Raw genomic sequence first — 27468 nt, forward strand, 5'->3', positions numbered from 1 at the left:
GTACTTAGATATAATAAATAAATAAATAAATAAATAAATAAATAAATAAATAAATAAATAAAAAAAAGGTGAAAGTGGGATATGACCATGTTGTTGGGGACAGAGTGGAGGAAAGGCTCTGAAATTAGGGGAAAGAGAGAGCTAGGGAGGGAAACAAAATATATTTAAAAGAGTATGCTTTTTTAAAAAAATGTCATGTGATTTGTTTTTCCAGTGACGGGGAACCCAGAAAGCAGCATATGCTTGGCAAAGGCTTTGTTGTCCGGTTCCCACCTCAGCATCTTAGCGTGTAGCCCAGGCTGCCCTCCAGCTGCCAACGCTCCTGCTTTAGCCTCCCAACTGCTGCGATTCCAGGTGCTCCCTTCGATGGCCACTGTTCCATTTTCATTCCTAGACTGTTACTTTAACTTCCCAGTCAGCTCCCTCCATTCCAGACACACTATCCCAACTGACTCTGTGTACCGCCTCTGGATTATTCCCTGAAGATAGCGTTTTGGAAAGCTCAATGGCCAGATCTTCCGTGAGTCTCTAAAACATTCCCCAGGGAACACTAGTTCTCAGATGCCCTCGGAGTGGCATCAGCCTGTTTCCTTAGTCATTGTTATTTGTCTTCAGCCCTCCGCCTCCCCTGCATTGTTCTCTGGGACACCCTCCTCAACGCCTGTCCTGGTTAGTTGGTCAACTTGACACAAACTAGAGTTCTCTAGGAAGAGCACCCTCAGTTGAGAAAATTTCTCCGTAAGATTGCCTGTAGGCATATCTGTAGGACATTTTCTTAATTAATCATTGATGCGGGAAGGCTCAGACCACTGGGGGCTGTGCCATCCCTGGGAAGGTGGTTCTGGGGTGTATAAGAAAGTAGGCAGAGCAAGCCAGGAAGCAGTGCTCCTCCAAGCCAGGAAACAGTGCTCCTCCAAGCCAGGAAGCAGTGCTCCTCCATGCTCTCTGCATCAGCTCCTGCCTCCAGGATTTTGCTTTGAGCTCTTTCCTTGGGTTCCCTCAGTAGACCGTGACCCAGAACCTGGAAGCCAAATAAGCCCTCCCCTTCCCTACATTGCTCTTGGTCATCACTGCAGCAGAAAGCACACTAAGACAGCACCTTCCTTGCTTACTCAGATTCTAGTGACTTTCAGGACAGAGGCAAAGCCTCTCCGCGCTCGCCTCTAGCCTGGTGGCTCAGGGTGCACTGGCTCAGAAAACTCCCAGCTCCATTTCTCTGTCTGCCCATACTCAGCCACCTCAGATGAGCACACCAGATCCCAGATCTGCACCCATGGGTGCTGGCAGATTCTTCCTGTTGGGTCTTTCTCTGTGAGAGCTGGCTGTTCAGCATTCACCAGCACATCACTGACCCAGCTTCCTCCAGAGTAGAGGTCATCTTCTCATACCCGATGACCTCTCCCTCAACCCTAAACTGTATTCTGTTTCTACAAAAAAAATCTAAAAACAAACAACAACAGAACCCTAAATATTGATAAAAAGCTATCTTTAGTTAAACTATTTACTCTCTCTCTGTGTCTGTCTGTCTGTCTGTCTGTCTCTCCATATATATACATTGGTATTTAAATGTACAACATCAGAATATAAATTTCTTTCAGGAAAGGGCCATGCGTATAGGATTATGAGAGAGGGAAATAGGACTTTACCTCAATGGACACTGCCCTGTTCTTGGCACTCACACTGTGGATTTCCTCAATGAACAAGCTCTGCATGGACGAACCATTCATTGGGGTCTGAGGGGACTGCGGGGCTGGAGTCGACTGTGCAGAAGTTACTTCCTGTGTGACTGCTGTGGGGCTGGCTGTGTGGGGTCCGGTTCCTCCGGGCAAGTTTTGCACTGGATTCATCAAAGCTGAGGAGTGTTGGGAGGGATGCATGGCCACAGGCGAGCTCTGGACGTGGTGAACTGTCATGGCGGATAGGGGCACGACTTCGGACTTCACATCGCCAGGGCTTCCAGTGCTACAGTGCAGGGGCTGCCCAGGAGCGTGGGCTGTCTCTTCCTGATGCTTCAGGACTTCGGCGGCCGTGGCCTTCTCCATGGCGACATACTGTGCGGCCTGGGCTGCATCTGTGCCTCTCAGGAGCCCATCAGTGACGTGCCTAGGGGAAACCATGCACAGCCGTGTTAGACAGTGGCGAATCTCCCTTTGTGTTCTCGAGTTCCATGCTTCAGTATCAGTTCAGATGAAAACATTAAAAAAACAAAACAACAACAACAACAAAAAACCCAGGAGCAGTTCAGTTCGGGGGCGAGGGTTACCCTGACAACCTTCCAAAGCCATGCAGTTCTTTCTTCAAAAGATGTTTGTGTGTGTGTGTGTGTGTGTGTGTGTGTGTGTGTAGCCAGACACTACCTCCCATCTTGGCATGGATATACTCATGGTACTACACGGGTTCTAGGGATCTGAACTCAGGTCCTCGTGCTTTGTGGCAGGTGCTATCAGCCCCAATAGTCTCTTTTATGGGAATGTTATTGTGTCCAGATTGAGACTACCCCTCACTGGTGGTGATTACTAGAAGCAAACACTTGTCTAGCAATAATTACTACTCTGCCTGATCTTGGTCTGTGATGCCTCCAAACAAACTCAATTCTCACTCAGAAGCTTCTAGAAGCATCCAAACTTTTCTTGGACTGTGAGACTTGTCAGTCTGTATATCACCTTGTTGCTATCTTTCCCTTTAAGTGGACTCAGCCGAGTCTTTCAAATTCAAGGCCAACTGTGACTCCAAAGTCACAGTTGTGAGGTGTGTTTAGACCCCCTCCTCCTTTGCTTCTGTGGTCTCATTTTTCTTTTTTTGCAGTGCTTGGAGTGGTACCCAGGACCCCGAACATGCTGTGTAAGTGTTCTACAACTGACTTATATCCATGTGCTTGAATTTTGTGTAGCTAGATCATGCTGACCTTGAACTTGAGATCACTCGTGAGGGCTGGGATTATAAGTATGTACTGCCTTGCCTGATTCTTTGGGAGACATTCAAAGCAATGTGTCCATTCCCACACAGGCTGCAGTAGAAATACAGTAGCTCTTTGGAAGTAGACACCCCTGTGTTTCTATCAGTTGTAACATGTTCTGGAATTTGAGAGACATTGCCATTTTTGAGTCTCAGATATAATGTACTGGTGGCAATAAAGATGGTACCTTCTTATAGCTGGGCCTTGGTGGTGGACACCTTTAATCCCAGCACTAGAAGGAAGAAGCAGGCCAATCTATGAGTTCAAGGCTGGCCTGGTCTATAGAGTGGGTTCTAGGACAGCCATGGCTGCACAGAGAAACATTTCCTGGAAAAACAAACAAGCAAGATAGTGCCTCTTGGGCACTTCAATCTCTGAGTCTTTGATGAGCTTAATCATGTGATCCCATCTTCTTCAAGCTCTGGTATTCACTGGTTCTAAGGCAGAGTCTGACAATTGCAGAGTTGGGTATAAGAACATCCTGTAACTGTTTTCCAGAGAGGAAAGATGTTCTCTTCTCCCTGCAGCCCACGGTTTTCCTTTAATGAGGCTGGCTTATTTGAGACTTCCAGGACTATTACATACGGGCAAGAGCTTAACAATGAAGTACTGTAACCCATCTTACTGTCCTGGAGGAAAAAGGTCACTTGATACATGAAAATGAATGACCGTTTGGGAAAGAGTATCACATTGCAGATACTCTATCCTTCTTGGATAATCTTTGAGGACTTAGAATTCCTTTGGCATCTGAGTTTTCTGCAGTAGACTATACACCTGCTTCAGAGAGTTATTTGTTCAGGTTGGTTATTTCTTGAAAAGTCAAATACACTTCCTATGACTAGTAATCCATCTTATCTATCTTAAAGTTCACTGCATGCCAAAATAATTCTCTTCTAAATCTGAGAGAGCAGTGTTCTCAACCTTCCTAACATTGTGACCCTTTAATACAGTTCCTCATGCTATGGTGACTCTCCAAACATAAAACTGTTTTGCTACTATAATGAATTGTTATGTAAATAACTCATATGCAGGATATCTGATAATTCGACTCCTGCGAAAGGGTTGTTTGACTCCCAGAGGCTGAGAACCACTGTGCCAGAGTAGTTAGGGCCAAAACCAAAATTCTTTACAAAAGTTTTTCTCTCTCTCTCCCTCCCTCTCTTTCTCTTCCCCCCTTCTCTCTCTGTAATGTGTGTGTGTGTGTGTATGTGTGTGTGTGTGTGTGTGTGTGTGTGTGTATGTGTGTTGGTGTTCATGGCTGGGCACATTTTAGGCAAGTGTTCTACCACTGAGCTACACCACATCCTTTGTAAGCATGTGTACGCTGAGTATGAGATTCATTATTCACTGAAAGCTACAGATCAGACAGTGGTTTCTCCAGCTCTTTCTTCACAGGAAGGATCTTTGGTGAGCAGGTCCACCTAGGGGTGCTCAGCGTCTTTCCTGGGTGGGACCAGCATGCTCTCAGATACTCTTTCAGTAGATAAACACTTGACTCAGTTTCTCTATTTGAACTCTCCTATGTCCCCAAGGTGAAGGAAACTAAAGCGTTTTATTTTGTTCTTCATCTACAAAATATTACAAAACAAACCATCTATTGGTTAAAAAAAACCCTGATTTACTTGTTTCATTTTATTTTCAAATTTATTGTTAAGTCTTCATAGTGTTGGGGATCAAAGCTAGGTGCATACACTTTCATTACAGCCCAACACACGACTGGGAATTTGAAAGCCTAGGACGGAGCCAATGCAAACGTCTAGGCTGAGGAATTAGACCCTCATGCTATAGTGCAACGAAGATTTGGGGGCTGAAGCAGTTGAGGGTACTACTCAGGATGCCGTAAATTAGGAGTGATAAATTATGAGGATACTAAGGGTAGGACCTAAGAGCCCATGACCTGCACGCCAGCCTTTGAGCTCCTACCCCCAAGCCACCCCATCAAGACCATAACGGTGACATCACCTCCGCAACATCGTCAGGACATCTGTCATGCTCCTCACACGCTTCAGGAGGCTGTCCAGCTTGTGCGGTTCTTCCTTCAGGAACCTCACCGCCTCAACTTCGATGCGCAGCACGGCACGCATCTTATTTTGCAAGGTTGGAAATTCTCCTACAGGCCAAACCAGCGGTGATTTATATAACAGGAAGGTAGAGTGACCATGCCCACCCGACTCCTGTGACCTGGGGGCGGGGTGAGGAGTAGCACACAGAAGTGCTGTGTCAGGAGGCAATGGGGTGAAACTTTATCGTCAAACCGAGTGATCTCAGATGAGGTCACAGCTCTCTCCATTCCCTGTGTATTATGGATAATGATATTTTCATTGAGTTTGGTATAACTGTAAACTCGGTAAAGGGAATAGAAAGTTTTAGTTGTATCGTTTAGTTTCCATCTTTAGCATCCTTTATAAAGGTCCTCTAAGAAGTCTTGAATGAATCTTTTACTGTCTGAAGGATTGTTTATTTATTTATACATATATGTTTATTTGACATGTAAATAAATAAACAATCCTACAGACAATAAATCTCACTGTTTCCCTAGTCTGGTCTTAACTGAGTTTAAGGGAGCCTCCTGCCTCAGCCTCCCAAGTAGGCTGGGACGGCAGGTCCATATCCGAAAGCTTCTTAGACATTCGAAGCAACACACTTCCAGCGCAAGGCTCACCTTTGAGAGTGGCCACGGCTTCTCCCACTTGTCGCAGGAGGAAAGCCCCATCCTCCACATCTTTCAGGGTCACCACGCGGCCAGCGGAGGAAGAGTCCTTCTTCAAGTCCTCAACAAAGTCCTCCAGCTCACTGTGGGGAGGGGAGGCAGAGAGCAGATGGAACTGAGTGAGTGTGGGGGGTCTCAGAAAGGACAGATACAGAAGCAGGATGCTCCCCCATTTTCTGCTGTGTCCCAACCCTATCTTAAGCTTCCAAGGAGGAGGTAAGAACACGGCCAATGACAGTTTGCTTTGGAACATGGCATGGATGTGTGAGGTAGCAACAGGAGAGCTCTCCAGTGCCCGTCATCTGAAGCTCAGGTTGGTCAGGGGTGATGGTGGGGGACTTGTGGCCAAGAAAGACAGAGGGAAGAAGTACTGATAGACTGGAGATGGAGGCAGGAGACAGGGCAGGGAGAGCTATGGGAGGGGCCAAGAGCCAGTATTACAGTGAAGTGTGCTAGCTCACTTCAGACAACCAGGTTTTCAACTTTGGCATCTGACAATTTGAACCAAATAACTTCTTTTTTAGTGCAGGACTGCCTGTGCCCTGAAGGATGTTTAGCTGCATCCCTGGCCTCTACGTGTTGAATACCAATAGCAAGCAATCCCAGATTCCAATAATCTGTGACACACGTGAATATCCCTTGACATTGTCAAATGTTGCTGCAAAAGAGAGAGCAAAACTGCCCTCAAAATTCCCTAATGGATAACCTTTAGTATCTGACTGTCCCATCAAAAATGACTGCCTTTCTTCTTATGACTAAGCAATTAGAGATCTGGTTTCTGGAGGGAGGGATGGAGGGATGGAGGGATAGGGAGAGAGAGCGAGAACAGATACTAACTCAAACACAGCCAAGTTATATTCTTCCACTTGAAACAACAAAAACAATCTGCCCAGATGTTGTTTGTGTCTTTTCAAGTGGCCTTCAAATCCAAGAGAAAGCTTTTCTTAAAGGACAAGGATGCTGAGAAATGAAAGACCACTAGGTGGCAGTAAGTGAACAGCGGCTGTACCTCCTGACGCCCTAGTGGAGTAGAGGCGACCTGGGCCCTTTCCTCGAGTTGAGAGTTGAGTGAGTGGGGCTAAGGCGTTCACAGGAGGGAGTCCGGCAGGACAGGGCATTCACTCGATAAGGACGAAGCCACACGTGACAAAGCCACATGTGACACATCTGACCTCTTCTGAGCAGGGAGATGGAGTATTTGGTGATGCCAGCCATTCTGATACAGAAATCTCAGATGAAAGGATGACGACCTTTTAGGGCTGGAAGGGAACACCGTGGCTCCTCTGTGGCTGCATTTGTTGAACACACCTGGCGTTATGTGAGCATATCCACAGGCCACATGCAGCCCCTGCTCCTTGAAGTGGAACTGGGCCAATTCTTGTCAGACCTCTAAATATGGTCCGTTGGTGAGGGAGATGCCCTGGTAGACCACGCAGTCTCCTGCATACCTTTAGGGTTTGATGAAGCCCTTCCAAGCTAAGACCCCAGAGCTATCCCAGTTCCTTCAACCACCCACACAATCGTCAATGTGCCAAGACTCCTCCATGGAGTGACATGACCCAAAGTCACTCCACCCAGATAAAGTCCTATTTCAGTTTCCCTTACTCAGTCTGCCTCCTGTGCATCATAGCCCTGCAACCTAGAGATCCCTAAACTCTGGGCAGTAGGGAACCTCTGACACCATGATTCTGCCAATGCACGTGCTCGAGATTCCTATTTAAAGCCCTGAAGGCCACTTTTATTAACTTCAACATTGAAAAAGAGACAGCGCAGCTGAAATGAATGAATGCAGACTGTCTTCTGAAAGTCATCAATGGGCTTTTGAAGTATGTAGGCTTTGCACAACAAGACGTCAGACATTCATGGGGGCTCCAGATTTCAGCATGGCCTTGAGCGGCTTTTTTTTCTGCCGTTGTTAAAAAGAAGCACGTTGTTTGCTAAAATGAACTTAGTCTGACTCTTGTTAGAAGCCCGTTGTTTCCATGTAGAAACCCATGAAAGATCGTGACTCAATTTTTCTCTGTTCTTTTAAACCCCACTTTCACTCCTCTGTCCTTATGTTTGGACATGTGGACCTAAGAGAATTCTACCAGAGTATTTCTTTTCTGGAGCTTAGAAGGAAAGGGGAAGGGAGATGGAAGGGGCCAGGAAAGAGCAGGCATTGCTTCTCAGTAGCCCCGAGTCAGTTTCCAGATCATCTTACTTAACCCCACTCTCCTACTGTACTGATCCGCCCAGTTGCCCTATTCTACATCTACTTAAGGTATAGGAAACACTTATGATAATATTAAGGATATATTCCTTATCTTTTAAATTAGTGTTGTGTGTATATGGTGTGTGACTGTGCATGCAGGGGTACTCATGCAGAGGTCAGAAGACCAACTTTCTAGAGTTGGTTCTCAGGTTCTACTGAGGGCTCCCAAGATCTTACAGCCCAGACAGATACCAAGCAGGTCTCCAAAGCGGGAGTATGGTCTATAGAAGGCGCCATGCCAATGACAATGACACCACTCAAACGTGAGATGTCACCCTAATGACGTTCGTACCCAATTCTCTGGCCAATCCCTAGCCCTGTAGTTCTCTAAGGATGTTCCACACTTTTCTGGTCCAGAGACATATTGCCATGGGGACTGTTGAGTTTCCCAGGCCTTAAAGGAAGGACAGTTGGAATAACAGATACCAGGCTTAGCAGATCTCTGGTGTACACAGTAGGTGCTCATTAAAGAGGGAGGAAAACACCAGCTAAGAAGGACGCCCTGTGAACAGATGGTTTTTCTCCAAAGGGCGACTCACCTTAACTTTTTGACAATGCGCTCTTCTTCATGGAGGTACTTGTGTCTCTCTTGCTCCACCAGGGTGCGCTGGCGTTGCACCGGATCCTCCAGTCTCTTCATAGTCTCCTTCACTTTGCTACTGATTTCCAACTCAGCCTTCTTCATCATCGCCCTCAGAATCTCCTGGTTCTGCAGCTGTTGAACAAAAGAAATCAGCCTCCATTGGCTCCGGCTATCTGCCGTCAGGAGGCCTGAATGCCCTGCAGTCTTCTGAAGTGGGCGCAGAGAAAACCCACAGCTGAATCTTTATTTCCGTAAGAAAGAGAAGGGAGCAAGGCCTGTATGCGGGATTGCTTCCTCAAAGAGCAGCTGAGTTTTATCAGGCAACTGACAGCTGAACTTCAGTTTCTGTGCCTATAAAAAAGGTAGAGTCTTTTCTACATGTTGGCTACTGTTACACACACACACACACACACACACACACACACACACACACACACACACACTGCAAACTCTCACGAACATGAAGTCAAGAGCACTAGAGTTGGAAGGCAAGTGATCAGCCAGCCCTTCAGTCCTTACCCACCAGACCCTTGGTTAGCTTTTCTCGCTCTCCATTTCACTTTTCTTTTCTCTCCTGATGTGGAATCTGCTCCCCTCGGCAGGACTACTCTGGGGTTCTTGTGAATCCCCAACAACCACTGGATTGACAGGAATTTCTCAGAATGTCTCAAAGTGAATTCCTTGCTCTCTGGTTCGTTTGGCTCCATGTTTCAACAGCACAGAACCATAACTCCTTACCATGTGGCGTTGGTATTGATGGTAGCAATGATTATGAGTCTAGATGAGATGAAGGCTCTTGGGGATTGACTAATTTCACTGGATCTGACAAAGGCTGCATGTGTATCAGCCCACAATTTACATACGGTTCCCAGAATTCACTGGGCTTTCATCACATAGAACAAAGAGCCCGCACGTTTGCAGGGACTCTTCAGAAGATGCTTTCCGACACTTGCATCCTCGGGGCTGGACAATGCTAGGCTTTCCATGTCCACGGAGGGAACACCCTTGATCAGCTTTGACAGCAATTGTATTTTGCTCATCCCACGATCCCTAAGTCCCCCTGCAGCACCAGAGTGACATTCAGTTGTTTGCATTGGTTTCTGGACCCTTCTCCACTACAAGGTATCGCCTCATAGGACTGGGGACGACGTTGTCTGCCCCATTATCTCTTCACACTGAGACGAGGAGCACTTTGACAGTGGTTACCACTCTTTCAAAGCCCCACTGTGCTCTTCATGACTGGAGGAAAGAGGGAGCTGGGTCACATGCAAAGGCACCAGGAGGTTCCAGTGTCAGTGCGTGATTCTGCATGGTGATTATAGGCCAAAGAGATTATGGGTCTGGAATGCTATTGGTTTCCATGAGTGTTGATAGAGAAGTGTGTGTCTGGGTGAGAGTCAGAGGCATAGCATTCTTGGTGACCTCTATGACTCAGAGTCATGTTCACATGGCTTTGCTAATGTCCCTCCTAGGATCAGTCAGTACACAGCAGACAGCAGACACCTCCTTTGCTGTCTATTATCCCTGTCTCCTCTCTTCTCAAGTATGATTCCCACACTTCCAATGGCCACAACCAGCATCCTTCGACCTTTCTGACACATCAGTATCCTTCAGTCTTTTTGAGCTCCTTTCTGCAACCGTGACCTCGAACCTGCTAGTTCCACCTCCTGAAATGGCCTTCCCTCCCCCTTGCTAATTTCTGCTCCAGAAAGAGGATCTGATAACATCTTTGGAATAAATGAACTTTAAACAGCCATGCAGATAACAGAGAGCAGTGGAAAATCCAGAATTGTTCTCTAAGTTGCTGGGAGTGAGCCACCAGCTCGGGTGAGCCTTGGGCTCAGCCTGGCTGTGCTGCGGAGGCTGTAGCAGGTCTACAGGCAACACTGTATATGGAACTCAGTGAAAAGCTGAACTCAAATTCAGGGCTATGGAGCAAGTGCCACAGAGCTCCGCCATGACGGGAGGGCACAGTGACTGGAACCGGACACATACGACACAGAGAGAAGCACGTGACTGAATAGTTGTAAAGGTTACAGATGCCTCCGTGCTTGTGAGATTTAACTGCTTTGGAATGCAAACTGGGCATCAAGATTTTTTTTTTAACTTCCTGTGTGACTGTGTTTTACCACCAAGGACAGTGTCATAGTCTAAAAGGTTCATGAAAGGAGGTTTGGTATCACTGTGCCATGAGCTAGGATACAGCCTCTGCTACAAGCATCCTTCTTACACCCCACAATGGAACAAGCTCAGATCATCTGGTGGCATTAGCAGCAGACACTAACATGTCTATCCAAAATACGAAGTACTGCTGGGAGGGATTGCCCTTGGAATTTGAGAGGTAGGAAGTAGAAATCCCCCTGAGAGGCTGTGTGACTTGTTCAGGCTCATTTGACAAGGGTAGGCTCAATCCAGATTAGAGAGAGGTCATTTTATCAAGTTGTTCTTCTACCTAGACAAGGGTCTTGTTCTAGGCTACGAGCACACTTTCTGGCACAGAGCGGATACATCTAATATAACATTTCTGATGCAGCTATGGCTGTCCTGGAAGAAGACAATTGCATGCAATATTAGCGTTACTGTGCTAGCAGAGCAGACGAGGAGCAGCTGTTCCTGAGGGCTTTGTCTCCTTTGCAGATGGGAGGCTTTGTGGGCTTCAGCTGAGGGGAAGGAGAGGGAACCTCTCATGACTCTATAAAGAGGGACTCGAAAAGGTTTTTAGTCTACTTCCCTCCTACTCCATCTATCGGGTCTTGTTACTGTTATTATGTCTTAGCCAAGAAACCGCCCTGTTCATCCCAGCAGAGAGTAGTTAGAAAAGTAGAGGATATGGATCCACAGCTCTGTCCTAAGGCACTGTCAGTATCTGAGAGGATTGGTAAGGCCTACGTTTCAGTTGTTGAAAGAACATTGACTCTGTGAAAGAGAGTACACCAACAGTAAAATAGACATCCTTACATCTTGACACAGTTCCATGAGTCCACAAATGTGCCCTCCGGTACTTGCCATTAATTAAGGAGATAGTTTCTTGTTACTCTAGAAATTTCCCTCATGATCCTTTAAGTTAGCCCAAGAAAGTCACCTGTACTTATGTCATCACGGAATAGTTCCTCCTGTCCTAGGATGTCATGCAAATGGAATGACACAGTCATTCTCTGTGATGTGTGATGTCTGGCTTCTTTCATTCGATACTCCCAACCCTAGTGTGGACTTGGCACTCAGGGCCTTGCACCTGCAGGGCAACTGCTCTGCCCGTGAGCCACACCCCAGCCCAGCACAGAGCTCTTGAGACTCCAGCCATGTTATTTCAGCAGTTCATTCTTCTTGATAATCTGGTGATCTTGCTAAAGTCACTTTTTTTTAAAGATTTATATTTTTAAAGATTTTTTAAAGATTTATTTCTTTTTTTAAAGATTTATTTTTTTAAAGATTTATTTATTTATTTATTTTTTAAAGATTTATTACTACATTGTCATTATCTTCAGACATACCAGAAGAGGATATCAGATCCCATTACAGATGGTTGTGGTTGCTAGCACTGTGTTCTTGCTAGCTTTGTGGTTGCTGGGAACTGAATTCAGGATCGTAGGAAGAGCAGTCAGTGCTCTTAACCACTGAGCCATCTCTCCTGCCCCAAGTCACTTACTTTTAACAGTTCCTTTTGTAAATCCCTTTTGGTTTCACATGCAATCATATCGTTTACAAGGAAAGCATGCATTTCCTTTGCTAGTGTGGATCCTTGATGTGTTTGATAAGATAGTACAGTGTGAAATAGAAGTGAAAGTTGATTTCCTTGCAGTGTGTTCTTGCTTCTACTGGGATTACGTGTGGGGTTTTACTACCAATACCATTCCTTTGGGCTAAAGAAGGTTCTTCCTTCCTGGAGATGGCTGAGTCTCCATCACCAATGTAGAGTTCTAGCACGTGTCTCTTGCATTTACTGAGAAGATCTGCCTTTTGATTTTGTTGATGAGACCAAACACGACAGCTTATATTTCTATACTAAAATACTCCTATACTTAAAAGATAATTATCTTTTAATACATTGCTGAACTTGATTGCTATTATTTTGTTAATGGTTTGATACATCTATTTTCACAAAGGCACTGGTCGGTGACTTTCTGTCCTTTGATTTTGTCCTTAGGGTAGGTGCTGGTTAGTTCAAGCTGGAATCATCTGGGAAGAGGAACTGAGGCCCTGGACATTCCTGTGGGACATTTTCCTGAGGAATGATTCTTGTGGGAGGGCCCTGCCCATGTGGGCAGGTTCACCACTGGGCAGTGGTCCTTGGTTTGTATAGGAGAGCAGGCTGAGCAAGCCATGGAGAGCAAGCCAAGAAACAAAGCTCCTCCGTGGCTTCTGCCTCACTTCTTGATTTGACTTTCCTTCACGATGGACTGTGACTGGGAAGTATAAGTCAAATAAATGCCCTCCTCTTTCGATTGCTTCGGTCATGGTATTCATCACAAAAAAGCTAACCAAGATATAGTAACACAGACTGCATAGAGGAGTTGGCGCTAAGTGTCTTCTTTTCTTTCTTTTAATTTTTTTATCCTCTTTTCTTACAGAGTCCCACCTCCACCCCCACCCCCATTGGGCCTTTGAAGATTCTTTCTCGTCTTGTCTCTGATTTAAAGTCAGTATTAATCCTGATGTGTGTTTCCCTGTATAGAGTGACTCTCCCCCTGCCTGTCTTTTCTATTAACTCTTGTTTTCTAGTATTCACTGCTGAGTTTACCTTTGTGGTTACCAGTCTGGGTGTTTACTGGGCTCTCTACTCTGTGGATTTATAACCTTCATCAAAGCAGGAAATATTGTACCCACTCTTTCTCATAATAGTTTCCTTCTCCCCACTGATGCTTTAATTCTGTTTCATGGGTCACTGAATTTCGATATAATTCCTTCGTAACCTTTGGATGGTTTCTGTTACTATTTCCTATTGTGTTCCTTGGCCGGCGGTTCATCTTTTAAGTCTATCTAGAGACTGTGTGATTTAAAAGAAAAACAATTTACTTATTGTTTATTTTATGTGCCTTGTGTTTTGTCTGCATGGATGTCTGTGTGAAGGTGTTCAGTCTCCTGGAACTTGTGTTGTAGACAGTTGTAAGCTGTCATGTGTTTGCCATGTGAACCTGGGTCCTCTGGAAGAGCAGCCAGTGCTCTTAACCACTGAACCATCACTCCAACTCTACTGTGTGTGTATGTATGTGTGTTTTGACTATCAAGAGCTCCACCTACATATTTTTTTTTAATCCTTAATCTGTTATAGCATTGGTTGATGCTTTCTTCTAAATCTTTGAGAGTAATCTGAGTAGCTTTTGAAGCCTTTGCTGCTAACACATCATGTCCATCACTTCTAGCTGGCTTCCATTGGCTGAGCTTTCATTGATCGTACTTTTCACCATTATTCATGCCTAGCAGTTTTTGATTGCATGTTAGGCACAGACTATTAGATTCTATTCTTCTTCTTAAAGATTTTTGGATAGTCTCTGTCAGACCAGTTATGTGAGGTTCATTTTGTTATCAAGAGACTTATTTTTAAGCTTTTGCAGGGAGAATCTAGGGTAATCTTTATACTTGGGATAGTTGAGTCTGAACGCTGGAGACTGATCTAGTCTGTACTAGCTTGAGGTATCCAATATGGCCTTTTTACTCTTACTAGCCAAAACTTGAACTTCTCCAGGCCTGGGTTGTCTCTAGAAGATTTTGGCTTGCTGGCTTACCCACATGGTCTTTGCCTGGCTCAGAGGTCTGTTCATGCTATACATGCATGGCTTATTACTCAATAGCGGGCTCACAGATTAACTTAGTTAATATATATATGGAGACCTCTTTTCTATGGCACTCCATTTCATAGATGCGAGACGCTTCGGCTCTCTGAACTTGCTGTTATCTCCTTTGCCAAGCGAGATGATCCCAGAACTGCTTGAGTTTCTGCATTACATCTGGAAGGTACTTCCGGGCAGATGCACACTCAATGTGTCTTCATTTTTTTTCTGAGCAACCCAGACCCATGCTGTCTGTTGTCCAGCGTTTGCAAGTCATGTTCACGGTTTCCAGTTCTCTAGCTGTCAACAGCGGGACGGTGAGTAGGAATTCAACCATTCCCTCTTAGCTGCAAAGACGATATATTGGAAATGCCCTTGACGTTTTTATAAGTGTACTTAGAGTGTTCTTGGACATTCAGTTTTTAATTGGGCCAAGTCAATTTTATGAATAATGTAGGAAACTGTTTAAATCTAAATCTAACTACCTCAATATAGCCCACACATCCCCTGCTCATCCCTGACTTACTAGGTGAAACCAGTCTTGACAACATGGCGGTGTGAGAGCAAAATGGACCAGATGCTGCCGCAGTCTACCAGTAACACTGAGAAGTGGTTAGACCACAAACCAGGGAGTTTGGGAATGAAAACCAGACCCCAGAATGACTCCTAACCAGCCATGCAAGACCTCACCAAGGGCTTCAGGGAACAAAACCAACAATGGCTGGCAATGGACACATGCTGTCTGGGTGTCGCCTCACCATCTTAGGTAGTCCCTTGTCTGAGATCTGACTGCAGCATGGTGAATTAATTGTTCAGTAACTTAACCATTAGCTTCTGTGTCTCTTTCATTTATCATTTCTGCCTTGTTGAAGAAAACAGTTCTGTCCTGCAGAGGCTAGATTTTGGTGTGCTTTCCTCTGGCATAGAGCCCTCTGACTATAATTTTGGACATCATGAAATAAAAGACTCTAACACAACAGATGAATTAAGGTAACTGTTGAATTATATAAGGGTGGCTCCTAGCACTCTGTGTATTACTGTCTTTTCTTCAATGTCAATCCTTCCTCACCAGGGGAAAAATAGCAGATTCTCAAAAGTCTAAAACATGTAACACTAAGTTCAGAATAACCTGATTTTTTTATTTTTTTTTACTTATCAGAAAGCCCAATAAAGAGATAAAGGGCCAAGGTGTGTGTGTGTGTCTGTGTGTGTCTGTGTGTAATGTATGAATTGGAACAGTGGAATGTATCATTTTTTAAAAAAAAATCTGGGTAAAGTCCTAACTATGGTCTCTACAGAACTTGTTTTCTTCCAGAAATACATTTGTCTTCCCAACTCAGAGAGGGACAAATGGACAGTCACATCTGTGGGTCTGTAATTCTCTTAGGAAAAAAAAAAAATCTATGTACTGGGGCATTCTTCAGGAAAGGAACTAAGTGGACTTTTATTTATAAACCATCTCAAGGAAAGTAACGGATGAAGTACATCATCCTTTCAAGAAAACATCTGTTGAGTTGCATCTTTGTCTCCAGGTTACGCGGGAGTGAGAAGGCAACAGTGTAAGTATCCCATTGGCTTGTGGCTTACAGGAAATCTGAAGGTGCAGAGGTACAGCTGACCAGTGGGTGAGAGGAGGGTACATGGTTCGGGGTGGTTTAAGTTACCATCTCCTTCTGGGCTTACAGAGTGGTAGTGGACTCATTCCCATTCACTTGGGCATTTGTGACAGCTGACTGATGCCAACATGTCTACAAGGCATCTTGCTGGATTGAGCATTCAATCCGAGAGCAGTACTTCTTACCCTGGAATAGTCTAGAATCGCTAGCTGACCTGCCAGTTCATACCAATGAAGTCAGACTCTGGCAAGTTGACTCAGTATATGTACTTTTGTAAAGGACCCGATGTGTCTCTCATGGGCAGTGTGGGTAGAACATGTCTGTGCTGGCTAGAATGAAAATGGCCCCAACGGCTCATAGGGAGTGGCAGTATTAGGGGGTGTGGCCTAGTTGGAGTAGGTGTGGCCTTGTTGGAGGACTTGTGGGTTGGGCTTCCAGGTCTCAGATGCTCAAACTAGGCCCAGGGGCTCACTCTTTTTTCCTGCTGCCTGATAGTCCAGATATAATTACTTCTCCAGCACCATGTCTGCTTGCATGCCACCACGCTTCCTGCCATGATGACAATGGACTGAACCTCTGAGACGTAAGCCAGCCCCGAGTAAATGTTTTCCTTATTAAGAGTTGCTGTGGTCATGGAGCCTCTTCATAGCAATAAAACCCTAACTGTGGCAGTGTCTTGTCTACTGATAATTTATGTGGAACAGGACAGAGACACACATGATAGAGACTTGGCTGCCTCAATGGCCTCCTTGACATCAGTGCCCCCATCTAACCACCCCGTTATGCCTGCTTCACATTTTTATTCCTTTGCAGAATCCATCACTCTGGAAATGAAATGTTCACTGCTACAGTCTAGGGCTTTCCAATGATTTAATTATCTAATTACTGGAGCAGGCAGCCAAACACATAGGCGTTCATTCGCTTTCACTATTATATAACACAGCTCAAAGAACATTTCAATTTCTAATTCAATTCTTGTTCTTTTGAGACTCTTCGAGAGAGTTCCGTGTGTCTCTCTAATGATAGCTCTATCAGTGGACTCATAATCACTCTGGGGCTGCGTTTCATATTCGGTATAGGATAATACAGGTGCTGAAGGAGAACTGTTGCTGCCCCGGCTTAATTATTCTCAATGGTTCTTGTATTAAACAGACTCCTCTGGCTGGAAAGACAGTCGTTCGTGAAGGAGGGAAGACTGGGACACAGAAAATACAAAGACTGGGGTGGGGACGGGAGGCTCACAACAGCCAGGTTAAGAAACAAAGCGCTCACCTCCTCTTCAGGTCTGCTGTGGAAATACTAACATGGCTAAGCTCAACAGCACATTGCTCACTGCAATGAATCCCACTGAGAGACCATGAGGTGGAAGTATTCTATAGGGATCAAGAACCCCATAGGGCTAGGATCCGACTGCTAGACCTTGGCCAAGAACTTTGTTTTACACTGGCCTGGCGTAGGATCTGGGTTGACAGGGGCAGCAGGTGGTAAGAGAGCTCTCTCTCAGAACCAAACAATGCCATAGCAGCTATCATACCCACAGCAACAATGTTTCAAAGACTTATGAAACTGCGGACACAACCTTTGTGCTCAGGCTAAAGCAACCCCACCCCAGATCCCCAAACCAACAGCAGCTCACTTGGGAGAGAAGTTTGGGCCTACTACAGAAATGATAGCTTCAAATTGTTTTTCGAGGCAGGGTTTCTTTGTGTAGCCCAGGCTGTCCTGGAACTCACTCTGTAAACCAGGCTGGTTTTAATTCTTTCTAACACTTGAAAATGGACCTGTATGTCCAGATTTTCTGTGTGTCCTGGGAATATCTAGAAACATGGAGTCCAGGTCTACAGGGTAAGGGCTGGCTGAAACTGAGTGCTGACGAACTGTGCCTGAAGAGGGCAGGTTCCCTTAGCCCTGTTTCGTTTGTCCCTTTATTACTAGGACTCGGAGGATTGAAGACATTCTACTTTGTCATTTTTGCCACCAACAGAAGATACTTCATTTCATTACAAAATCAATTCATTCTTTCTCATTCCCATCGGCCCCCCTCCTTTTTCTATTTCCCTCCCTCCTGTCCTCACCCCCATTTTCTGTCCTTTCAGAAAGATGGCTCAAAGGGTAACAAACAGCACTTGCATGCGTTCAAGCACCGGGACCTGAATTTGAATCTCTAGCACCCACATGTAAAACAGGGCGTGGCTGCAGGCCTGTCTTCTCAGCACTGGAGGACAGCCAGGAGCTAAGGGGTCAGCCAGCCCAGCTAAAACAGCAGGCTTCTGGGTCAGTAAGAAGCCCTGTTTCAAAGTGTTATGTTGACGAAGAAACCCGATGTCCCTTCTGGCCTCTGCATGCACAGGTACACAGTCACACGCCTGTGTACTTACCTATGTACCACACACATACCTTCACACACACACACACACACACACACACACACCTTCACATATATATATATATATAAAATGAAAAAAAATTTTTGCAAGACAAGGAGAAGTCCAAGACAGTCTTTCACAGATGCCACGATTCAGAGGTGATTTAAACACATATGCGCCAAACGTCCCAGGTGTCTAGGATGGTGGGTGGATGGTGGGTGCCTGGTCATTAAGCAGTGTGGGCTGTTCTGTCAACCTTCATCGTATACCCTGGGGCCTCAGAGGAGGTCTCCAAACCAGCTGCCCTTATTTTACATTTTAAATCCCCCCTCCCCCGCCCCTGCCCAGAGGTGATTTTGAGACAGTATCTCATTATGCGGAATAGGCTGGCCTCAAACTCATGATCTTCCTGCCTTAGCCTCCCAGGGCTGGGATTACACACCTGAGTGTGACCCGGATCTAGTGCTCCTCCCACTTTGCTGCCTCCAGACACTGACCGTAGGAAAGCACAGTTTAAGCTTTGAATTAGGTGGTGAAACATGATGGGTCCAGGCCACTGGGATGCAGAAGAAACTGTGGTTCAAAGTCCTTTCCTGCCTGTACCTTACCATTTGGCACTGCTTCCAGTAGCCACAGAGGATCTTGGCCCACGTGGCTGCCTGGACTCTGGGGTGTGTTCAGCTTTTAACAATATTTGGATTATGAGCTTCTTAAAGGCGGTCAGGGAGATGTTCCTATAAAGCCAAGCTAGGACTATGTCCTCGAGGTCCAAGCTCCAACCAAAGGCAGGGAGGGGAAGGCGAGGCGGCACCCAGGGCAAGCATGTGACCTCATGCTATGCTGTGCCTCCCAGTTCCTTAGGACTCAGGCTAGGCGATGGGACATCCTATTTTGTCAGACTGACAATGATTGTTGACTAAGATCTGGGACAGGAAGGGTTATTTTTGCCTTCCCTTTGATTCCCTAAACTCATCCATTCCTCCATAATGCAAAGGATAAGGGAAATCTGGAACATACTAACTACCCAAATAAAATGCAGATTTTTTTTTTCTCAGCAAATCATCCCTAGTGGTTTTCTTTCACCCCTATGAATCCATCTTCTGTGCTAAACTCAAGTTCTGAAGACGCCACAGTTGCTTGCGGAGGAGGGGGAGCCATTTCCTGAGGACGGATGGGTGGGTGTCCACCACACTGAGAGCTGACAGCCTTGCCTGGTAGGATACTCACACTTACTGTTAAAGGAGGTTGTCCGACACTGGCTTTAGTTATAGTGGAAGGGTCTAGACCAGGCTCCCAGATAAACAAGGAACCTGTGCTATTCTGGTCCTCCAGAAAGTACAGTAAAGGAACCCAGGGAAGCTGACACGCAGGTGGAGATGGGGGATGGGCGTGAGAGAGATCAGACCTAGAGCCACCACGACAGGGGACATGTCTGTGAGGAGTACCTGGAGCTGCCTCATCTGCTGGAGTTGGAGCCTGAGTTCAGCCACGTTCCGCCTCATGTCAAGCAGGCTCGTGTGGATGGGTGAGGTTCCGGCAGGCAGGGCTTGGCTGGGAGGCAGTGAGGATTCCACAGTGCCCAGACTCTTCCCTGCAGAAACATGGGCTGCTCCTATGAGGAAGAAAAACCACAAAAAAAAAAAAAAACCCAGCAGAAGCCTTAGAATGCAGACAGCACCTGAGCATGAGGCCTCGCTCTACACAGAAGACTAGAAACAAATTAAGAAAAATGTTATGGAAACCATAGGCCACAGAGTGCTAAGGAACGCAGTCTGCAACCCTCACGTTCTAGAAGCTTCATAGGCATGGGACGGTGGTATTCACAGCATGATGCCTTGACAAGGACAAGCTGTCTGTGCTGCTGCCAGCTCCTCTGTAGCCATCTGCCTCCCCTCCGTCCCTCCGTCCGTCCATCCGTCCCTCCCTCCCTTCCCAACCCCCAATGCTGATTCCTTCATTCTTCCACCTTCCTTTCTCTCTGTCTCTCTGTCTGTCTCTCTGTCTATCTGTCTACCTCTCCCTCCCTCTCTCTAAACATGCAGGGGTTTTAAAAAGCTGAAAAGTATATAGAACAAAATATTAGCAGTATTTCTGGCTGCTACTATTCCAATATTCTTGTTGCAAAGTTTTAGATTTTTAAAATCTGTGTAATACATATCTGTCCTTCTAGAGTAGGGGAGAATTTAATTTCTGGGCCTTCATAGGGCATGCTGTGAGACCAGCCCCTGCTGGCAGACAGACATAGAACAGGCTGGACACAGAGATGGCAAACTCATAAAAAAGCATATTCCTAAAACCAAAAGAAGTAAGAGCTCCGTACGTTGTCAGTAGTAAGAAAACATGGCTTGACTTAAGAATTCTTTAGGAAAGAAAACAAAAAGGCAACGGGAAGAAACTTGTAGGCTAGGGACGAAGCTCAGCGGCGCAGCAGCACTCTGAGGGCTGGGCTCTGTCTGGCACTAAAGGGGATTCTGTGGAAAGGCAAAGCTCCTCAGCGGTTCCCCAGCTGCCACAGCCTCTGTTTTCAGTTATCTTACACAAGGATCACACATTCCATGGGCCTACTCAGGAGGGGCCTCAGCTGAGCAAGGTTAGACACTGTGTGCTATGTGGTTTGACCTTTTAAGGAGAATGTAAGGATATGGAACAAGCTCCCAAAGTAAATGCTGAATCTGTCTCTGTCTGTCTGTCTGTCTGTCTGCCTCTCTCTCATACACACACACACAGATAGACACCTGTGTGTAAGAGACAGATAGATACACATACACACCTACAAATACACACCCACAAAACAGAATCATTCACAAGCAAACACACTCTTGTGCACGTGTGCATGTGCACACACACACACACACACACACACACCAACACATACCACACACAGATAGATACATATGAGCAAGAGACAGATATACACACATAACTACAAACATACATGAAGACGGACACACATAAACACATATGGGCAAGAGACAGACTGATAAACACACACACCTACAAACATACATGAAGATAGACAGACACACACAGATATACACATATACCTACAAACACACACACACACACACACACACACAGAAGTCTCCCTCTCTTCCTCCATCCCTCCCTCCCTCCCTCCCTCTCCCGGGAGCTTTGTGACAACCCAGGCAGGCCTTGCCAAACAGAGCCTTGTCATTGGCTCACACGCCCTGTCGTGGTTATCAGCGGAGGCCTGTCTTTCTGTTGTGGCTCAGCAACTGGGATGCACAGCTGGTGGCACAGCAAGTTCTTCACACTAGGGTGACTGTCCGAAGTCAGCTGCTCCACTGCCTCCAAGGAACCCCAGAAGGTCGGCAAGCACTCTGGCTTGTCCTACGAGCCTTAGTGGTTATTCACACTGTCACCAGTCAAGACTCGTACATGTCCCTTCCCCTTACGCACAAATCAAAGTCACCCTCCGAAAAGTCAGCATCTGACTTCAGGACAGCTGTTGAGAAGACTTTTCCTTGGCGAGGGTGCAATGGAAAAGGATGGCTCTCACTACGGCAGCAAGTCACAATTACCTTAGTGTCTTCCAAGGTCAGGATTCTGACGGGACAACTATCAGTTTCAAGCTGTCACTTTAGAATTAGCCAACATCTGCCTCGTCTGTAGGTGTGGATGCATGTGTAGAGGCATGGCAATATTCCCAACATTACACTATATATCAGCGGGATAGAAAATGCAACCACGGAGGTCTCACTGGTGACAAAGGCCACCCCGTTAGTCATCCTGCAGTGCCAGCTCCTCACCTAAACGAAGGCCCAGTCCTTTTACATACCTTGTGGTCCTTGCACATTCCTAGGGTACCAGCTTATATCACTAATCTTATTTATTTATTTATTTATGTATGTATGTATGTATGTATGTATGTATGTTTGTGTGCCTGCATACATGAGTGTGTATGAGTGTGTGTGTGTGTGTGTGTGTGTGTGTGTGTGTGTATGTTAGTCTCCTCCTTCCAAGTTTCAGTGGATGCTGGGATCCAACTTGAGTTGCCCAGTTTGTACAACAAGCACCTTTACCTGCTGAGCTAACCTTTAAATGTGGCTGACTCCAGTCTGCACGCTTTTTGTTACAGCTGAATGCTGACAACAGGCTTCAAAAAAAAATTTTTTTTTTCAAAAATCAATTTCTTAATGGAATCTAAGGTTGTTTAAAAATACATCTTTATCAATACCCTCTGGTTCCTCCGTGGGTCTTAGTCTTACCGATACACTGAAACGGTTGCTCAAGAAGTGGCCAGTGATAGAGCGATCAATGGGGACTCTCTGGGGAGCATGACTTCACGTAGCACACCGTTGGTCAGTGTTGTCAGTCACTACTCTCCTTTCCTGTCACACAGAAATGCCCACCCCTTGCCTTCTTCCCTCTCTGCTGCTCCCTCATCATCAGTCTCTTCTCTATATGTAGCCTTTGAGACCTGGGTGCTTCCGGCTTAAGCCTTCCTTCACCTGTTCTCAGGGCAAATCGCACCCTCTTCTGCCACCTGCCCAGCCTCCTCCCCTCCCCCAGCTGACATTTATCTTTAGAGCCACATACCAACGGCCTCATACTACCAGCAGCCTTTCCTGTGAGCAGACCCCGCTCATCATCTCCGGCACCCCACACTGCTTTCTGCCTCTCTCCATTTGATTTTAGCCAAGGTCAACATTCACTGAATGAAGTGAGCCAAGCTCACATCATTATTTAGGCCAGAACCTGGAAGCCATTTTCATGATCCATTGTTTTTTTCATGTATGACCAGAAACAAGCAAGTAACTTAACTGTGTTCTCTCTGTCCTTGCTTAAATGGGTATTGCTTAAATACCCAGCAGGCTACTCGACAGGAAGTCAGTACCTGTAACTGCTTAGCTCAGGGTCAGGCTACTCCACAGGAAGTCAGCACCTGTAAGTGCTTAGCCCAGTGTCTGGTGAGGAGTAAACTTTACAGTCCTCTGCTGAATTAGTTCTCTGAGAAGAATGGTATAAAGGACCATCTTCTCTGCCTCTATCTAGAGTCTCAGCAAGTATACAGTGCTGGGGCATGTGTGTGTGTGTGTGTGTGTGTGTGTGTGACCCAACAGCTAGCAAGGATCTATAGTAAAGGCCCTGAGATGCAGACGCAGGATGGAGAAGATCTAGCTGCTGGGGACTGCAAGTAGGTCCCCATTCACACTAGAGCCACAAGACCTGGAGTTGGCATGCCGCACACCCAGATGGGGAGTCACATTCAGTTTCTTGCCGAGACTAATATTAAGAGACAACATAGAGTTTGTCCCCAATATCTTACTCCTTTCTGTATGCTGGGTCTATTCTAGGTAATTGATCGTGGTTAGCTACATTTTAAAATCATCATCATAAATATCATCATCATCATCAGGACGTGTTTGTGTTGAAGGCTTGAAGAGTGCTTCTGACACAGCATGCAGTTGCAGGTCACAGCACACTCTGAAGTCAGTTCTCTCCTAGCTTTATGTGGGGCCTGAGGATTGTAGTCGACCGGCTTGTCCAAGTAACTTTACCCACTGAGAGCACTCGCCGGCCGTTAGTTAGTTAGATCTCAATAGGAATCTTAACAAGTGTGCGTACCATGTGAACTTAACCTACCTTGTTGTGATAGAACTAGTACTGGAGTGAGATTTAGGAAGACTGACTGTCCTTAGCTGGGGGAGTCTGAGCATCTTAACTTACTGTGAGTCTATTTCTCTCCGTGTAAGATATGTATAACAGTGTCTTCCTCATAGGGCTAGGTGTGGTAGTGAGATAATAAACCCTCAGAAGTGGGAGATGCTTTCTGCTCTCATGTCTAAAGTAAATTACACATTTCTAATGTAACCAGAAAGTCTGGATTCATTTCTGTTGGTCGACCTTTGCCCAAATGAGTTCCTTGGCTTCTATAGAAGTCTGCTATTTGTCTGTACACTGGGATAACACTGCTTTTCTTATAGTTTACTTCCTAGGATTATGGAAGAATTAATATGCTTTGTGCACTGTGCAGGTTGCTATGGCAACTAAACCCCAGTGGGCAATGTCTAGCCTTGATGCATTCATTAGAAGGAGAAAGACCAAACTGGGCAGAGACATGGGAGCAAAAGTCACTCCCATCGCCAATGGCATTGCCAATCTCCTCGGCTTCTTAGAAAACACATGGCCACTGCCACCATCTGTACCCCAGAATTAGTGATCACACACGTGGAAACACAGCCAAAGAAACTATGCTGGCTTCTTCTGCCTTGTTCAATAACGGCCCTTATGACAATTGCTAAGTGAAGAAATCAGACAACTGGTGTTATCATCTTTCAAGGGACTGGGATATCATAGAAGGAAATAGTGAGACAGGAGAGCAGGGAAGAGCCTGTGTGTCACATGTGCATGGCTGTGTGTTCTGTGTCCTCATTTGGAATAAGGAAATAAAAATGATACCTACTGTGGGGATAGAGGGCAAAGGGTTAATGCACGAACAGTGCCCGACACACAGGAAGCACTCCCAAACATTTCCTTATTTACTACTCTGCAGACATCTAGGTGTCCAACCTTACAAACCCGCATGTGCACATTGATCAGGGCGGCATACGGGCCGCTCATCATTTCCAGAGTGGATTTCAGAGGGATTGAAGGCTTTAGTGTTTAGGAGTTTTACTTTATCCTCTTAAGTTCATAGTAAATAAGAAAACGAGTGAATTAATATCCCCAAAGCAAACTGGCAATTGCTCTGAAGACAAGTTTAGTGATTTCTATGAAAAAAACCAAAACTGCCAGGGTTCAGCTCAGGCCACGGATTGATTTCTAAGTCAAATGCTGGAGAGACGTCCCATAAAACTGAGTGCTAAGCTTTGCGCAGCCTGAGTGGAGTCAGGGGCGGCAGTGATGGGGGTTAAACCTACGTTCCTAAGCCCACCCACATTCCTGTGCTGCGTGAAACTAGAAGATGTGGCTTCCCCCAAATTAGGGGTTTTATGTGCACATGCTTCTCTAGAGCCTCAGCATGTGAGCACTCTCCTGCCTTGATCTGGTTCTAACCCAGCAGGCAGGAAGACAGCAGAGGCTGCAGGGAGGCCTACCTGAGCACCACAGAATCTGGCTGTCACCACACAGAGACTTCGTGATGACCCCAGGAAGGTCTGGCAGTGACAAGAGTCAGTCCTACTTCTCTAGAAAGCTAGTTTTTTAAAAGGAAAGCCCTAGCTCACATTTGTTCTCTCTTCCCGTTTAGTCTTCTGTAAGTGGTTACTTATTCCCATTCATTCTTGCTCGTTCCCATTTTACACCCAGGCTAACAGCCTTCCCCAGACTGGAATCTCCCAATGGCTTCACAGTACATCTAAGGGACATCTGAGTTGCTTCTACATAGAAGGATCCTTACCCTTTTCCCTTCGCCAGGTTCTAGATACCCTGGGTACCCCTCAGTCACCTTTCCAGGGGGATGCAAGCCCTGTTGGGTAAACTTGTATCCCCCAATTCTTGATAGTCAACACACATACATTTTCAACTTTTCCGTGGATTCTAAGTTCTAAGCAGTCAGCACCGTGTTTTCCCTTCGTCAGATTCACTCTGTACACCAGTTCCAGGCACTGGTCATGTGAGTAGAATGGATGAATGGCCAATAAAGGTAATTTCCACACTGCAGGAAGCTGCACTAGCTATGGTGATTTCCTCTGAAATCATACCAATCAACTTAGAGCCACGCAGGGTACTATGAAGCCAGCCAGAGCTAACGGAAGGAAGCTCATGGCCTCTAGAGGTCCTGGAAACACTCACCTGCACCATCTGCTTGGTTCCTGTTGGCTGTGGTTTTCATCATCTTCTCACTAAATGACAGAAAACAATGAGAAAAGGGTCAACTCTCCGGTTTTTAAAGCGCTACCATCTTTCCTTGACGGTTCTATTCTTAAGAATTAGCGGTGATGGATTAAACAATGAAGGTGTTTGACATCAGCTCCATGACCACCCGAGATGGAGAAGGCTCCCCAGGTGTGTGCTGGCACGGGTAGGATGCAGCTGGACACACAGTGATTTTTCAGATGATGGCGGCTGTGGACACGCGTGGGATGGGAGTTAACAGGCACGGCTCAGCAGGTGGTCCCTGAAGCCACATGCACCGGAAGCCCTCCGACCTTTCTTGGAACAAAGTGATAGCTTTGTCCAAGAATTACCAGGAAGGAAAACAAAACAAAACAAAAAACAAAACAAAACAAAACAAACAAGAAACTCAACCCCCACACCGTGATTTATAAAGATGTAAACATGTCAGCCCTAAAATGATCATGAAGAAACAAATTTCACTGAATGAATGGCCGTAATGATTAAAGAGAAGCGGCTTGAATTATTTTTTTTTCCGCTGCATGACTTGCTTCTTTTTTTCTTTTACCTAGACGCCTCTTTGCTACTACTTGTAATGGGCCCTTTAAATAGCGCAGACTGAACAAGGCCAGTTAGACTGGCAATCTGCTTCTCCATGGCTTGCATCCTCTCTCTGCAAAACAAGAGAATTGTTTGTTAAAGCTCTGTTGACTTTCAGACTAGTTCTTCTAGGTGAATGATCCACCTGAGGGTTATAAAAGGCACCACCCAGCAGGTGGCCAAAGTCCACTCAAACCCAGAGACTGTATAGATCCTCAGTGGAGGCCAAGATTCACTAATAAGAAAGAGGTGAGAGAGGAGACAGTGACCTCACAAAAGAGACAATGCTCAGGCCATCAGAGGCCTCCCATAGAACAGCATCACCCTCAGATGGTCATGTGATCTTCTTGCCCTGTTTTCTTGTTTGCTTTGCGTGGGGGCAGACCTCTGCTGGACTGGTGATACTCTGGGCCAGGCTAGGCACTCCTACATGCCTCTAAGCTGCTCTTTGCAGCTGGGAAGCTACAGGCTGGTTTGGGGGGTGAATGATGGATATATCTGTTGTACATGTAGTTAGACTTGTTTCATAGCCCAAGGGCAGACAACCAAGTGCCTCTTGTCAACACCACAGAGAATTCAATTGAAATCAATTTGAGTTGGAGAGTAGATGATGCTCCATCTAATGGTGTAGAAGCCTTGGCCTGGAGGATTTTTCTAGGATCAAGGAAGAAAAATATACTCAACAACTCAATCATGAGCACACTATTAAAAATCCCCTTAGTTACTGCCTATGGTCAGGTACTGTACCTTCCTCTTCAAGGTTATCTGATGCTAACCAGATAGGTCAGGTTTTTGAAACAGGCTCATATTTCTGC

General features: G+C 45.8%; 1 protein-coding gene across 14 annotated transcripts in view; it reads right to left on the reverse strand.

Annotated features, from left to right (window-relative positions):
• Kiaa1217 (KIAA1217 ortholog) overlaps positions 1–27468 on the reverse strand; it is a 295062-nt gene that overhangs the window by 17049 nt on the left and 250545 nt on the right. For 7 of the 14 annotated variants that reach the window (XM_052156784.1, XM_052156783.1, XM_052156795.1 and 4 more), the window contains 7 exons: positions 26622–26726; positions 26012–26061; positions 19699–19865; positions 8460–8635; positions 5619–5749; positions 4919–5066; positions 1647–2103 (listed from right to left, as the gene is read on the reverse strand). In XM_052156784.1, coding sequence (XP_052012744.1) covers positions 1647–2103; positions 4919–5066; positions 5619–5749; positions 8460–8635; positions 19699–19865; positions 26012–26061; positions 26622–26726 — 1234 coding nt within the window. The remainder of the gene's footprint in view (positions 1–1646; positions 2104–4918; positions 5067–5618; positions 5750–8459; positions 8636–19698; positions 19866–26011; positions 26062–26621; positions 26727–27468) is intronic. The other 7 variants (XM_052156786.1, XM_052156791.1, XM_052156793.1 and 4 more) reach the window with 3 other exon arrangements.

The sequence above is a fragment of the Apodemus sylvaticus genome, chromosome 14, assembly GCF_947179515.1.
Source record: "Apodemus sylvaticus chromosome 14, mApoSyl1.1, whole genome shotgun sequence".
Taxonomy (NCBI): domain Eukaryota; kingdom Metazoa; phylum Chordata; class Mammalia; order Rodentia; family Muridae; genus Apodemus; species Apodemus sylvaticus.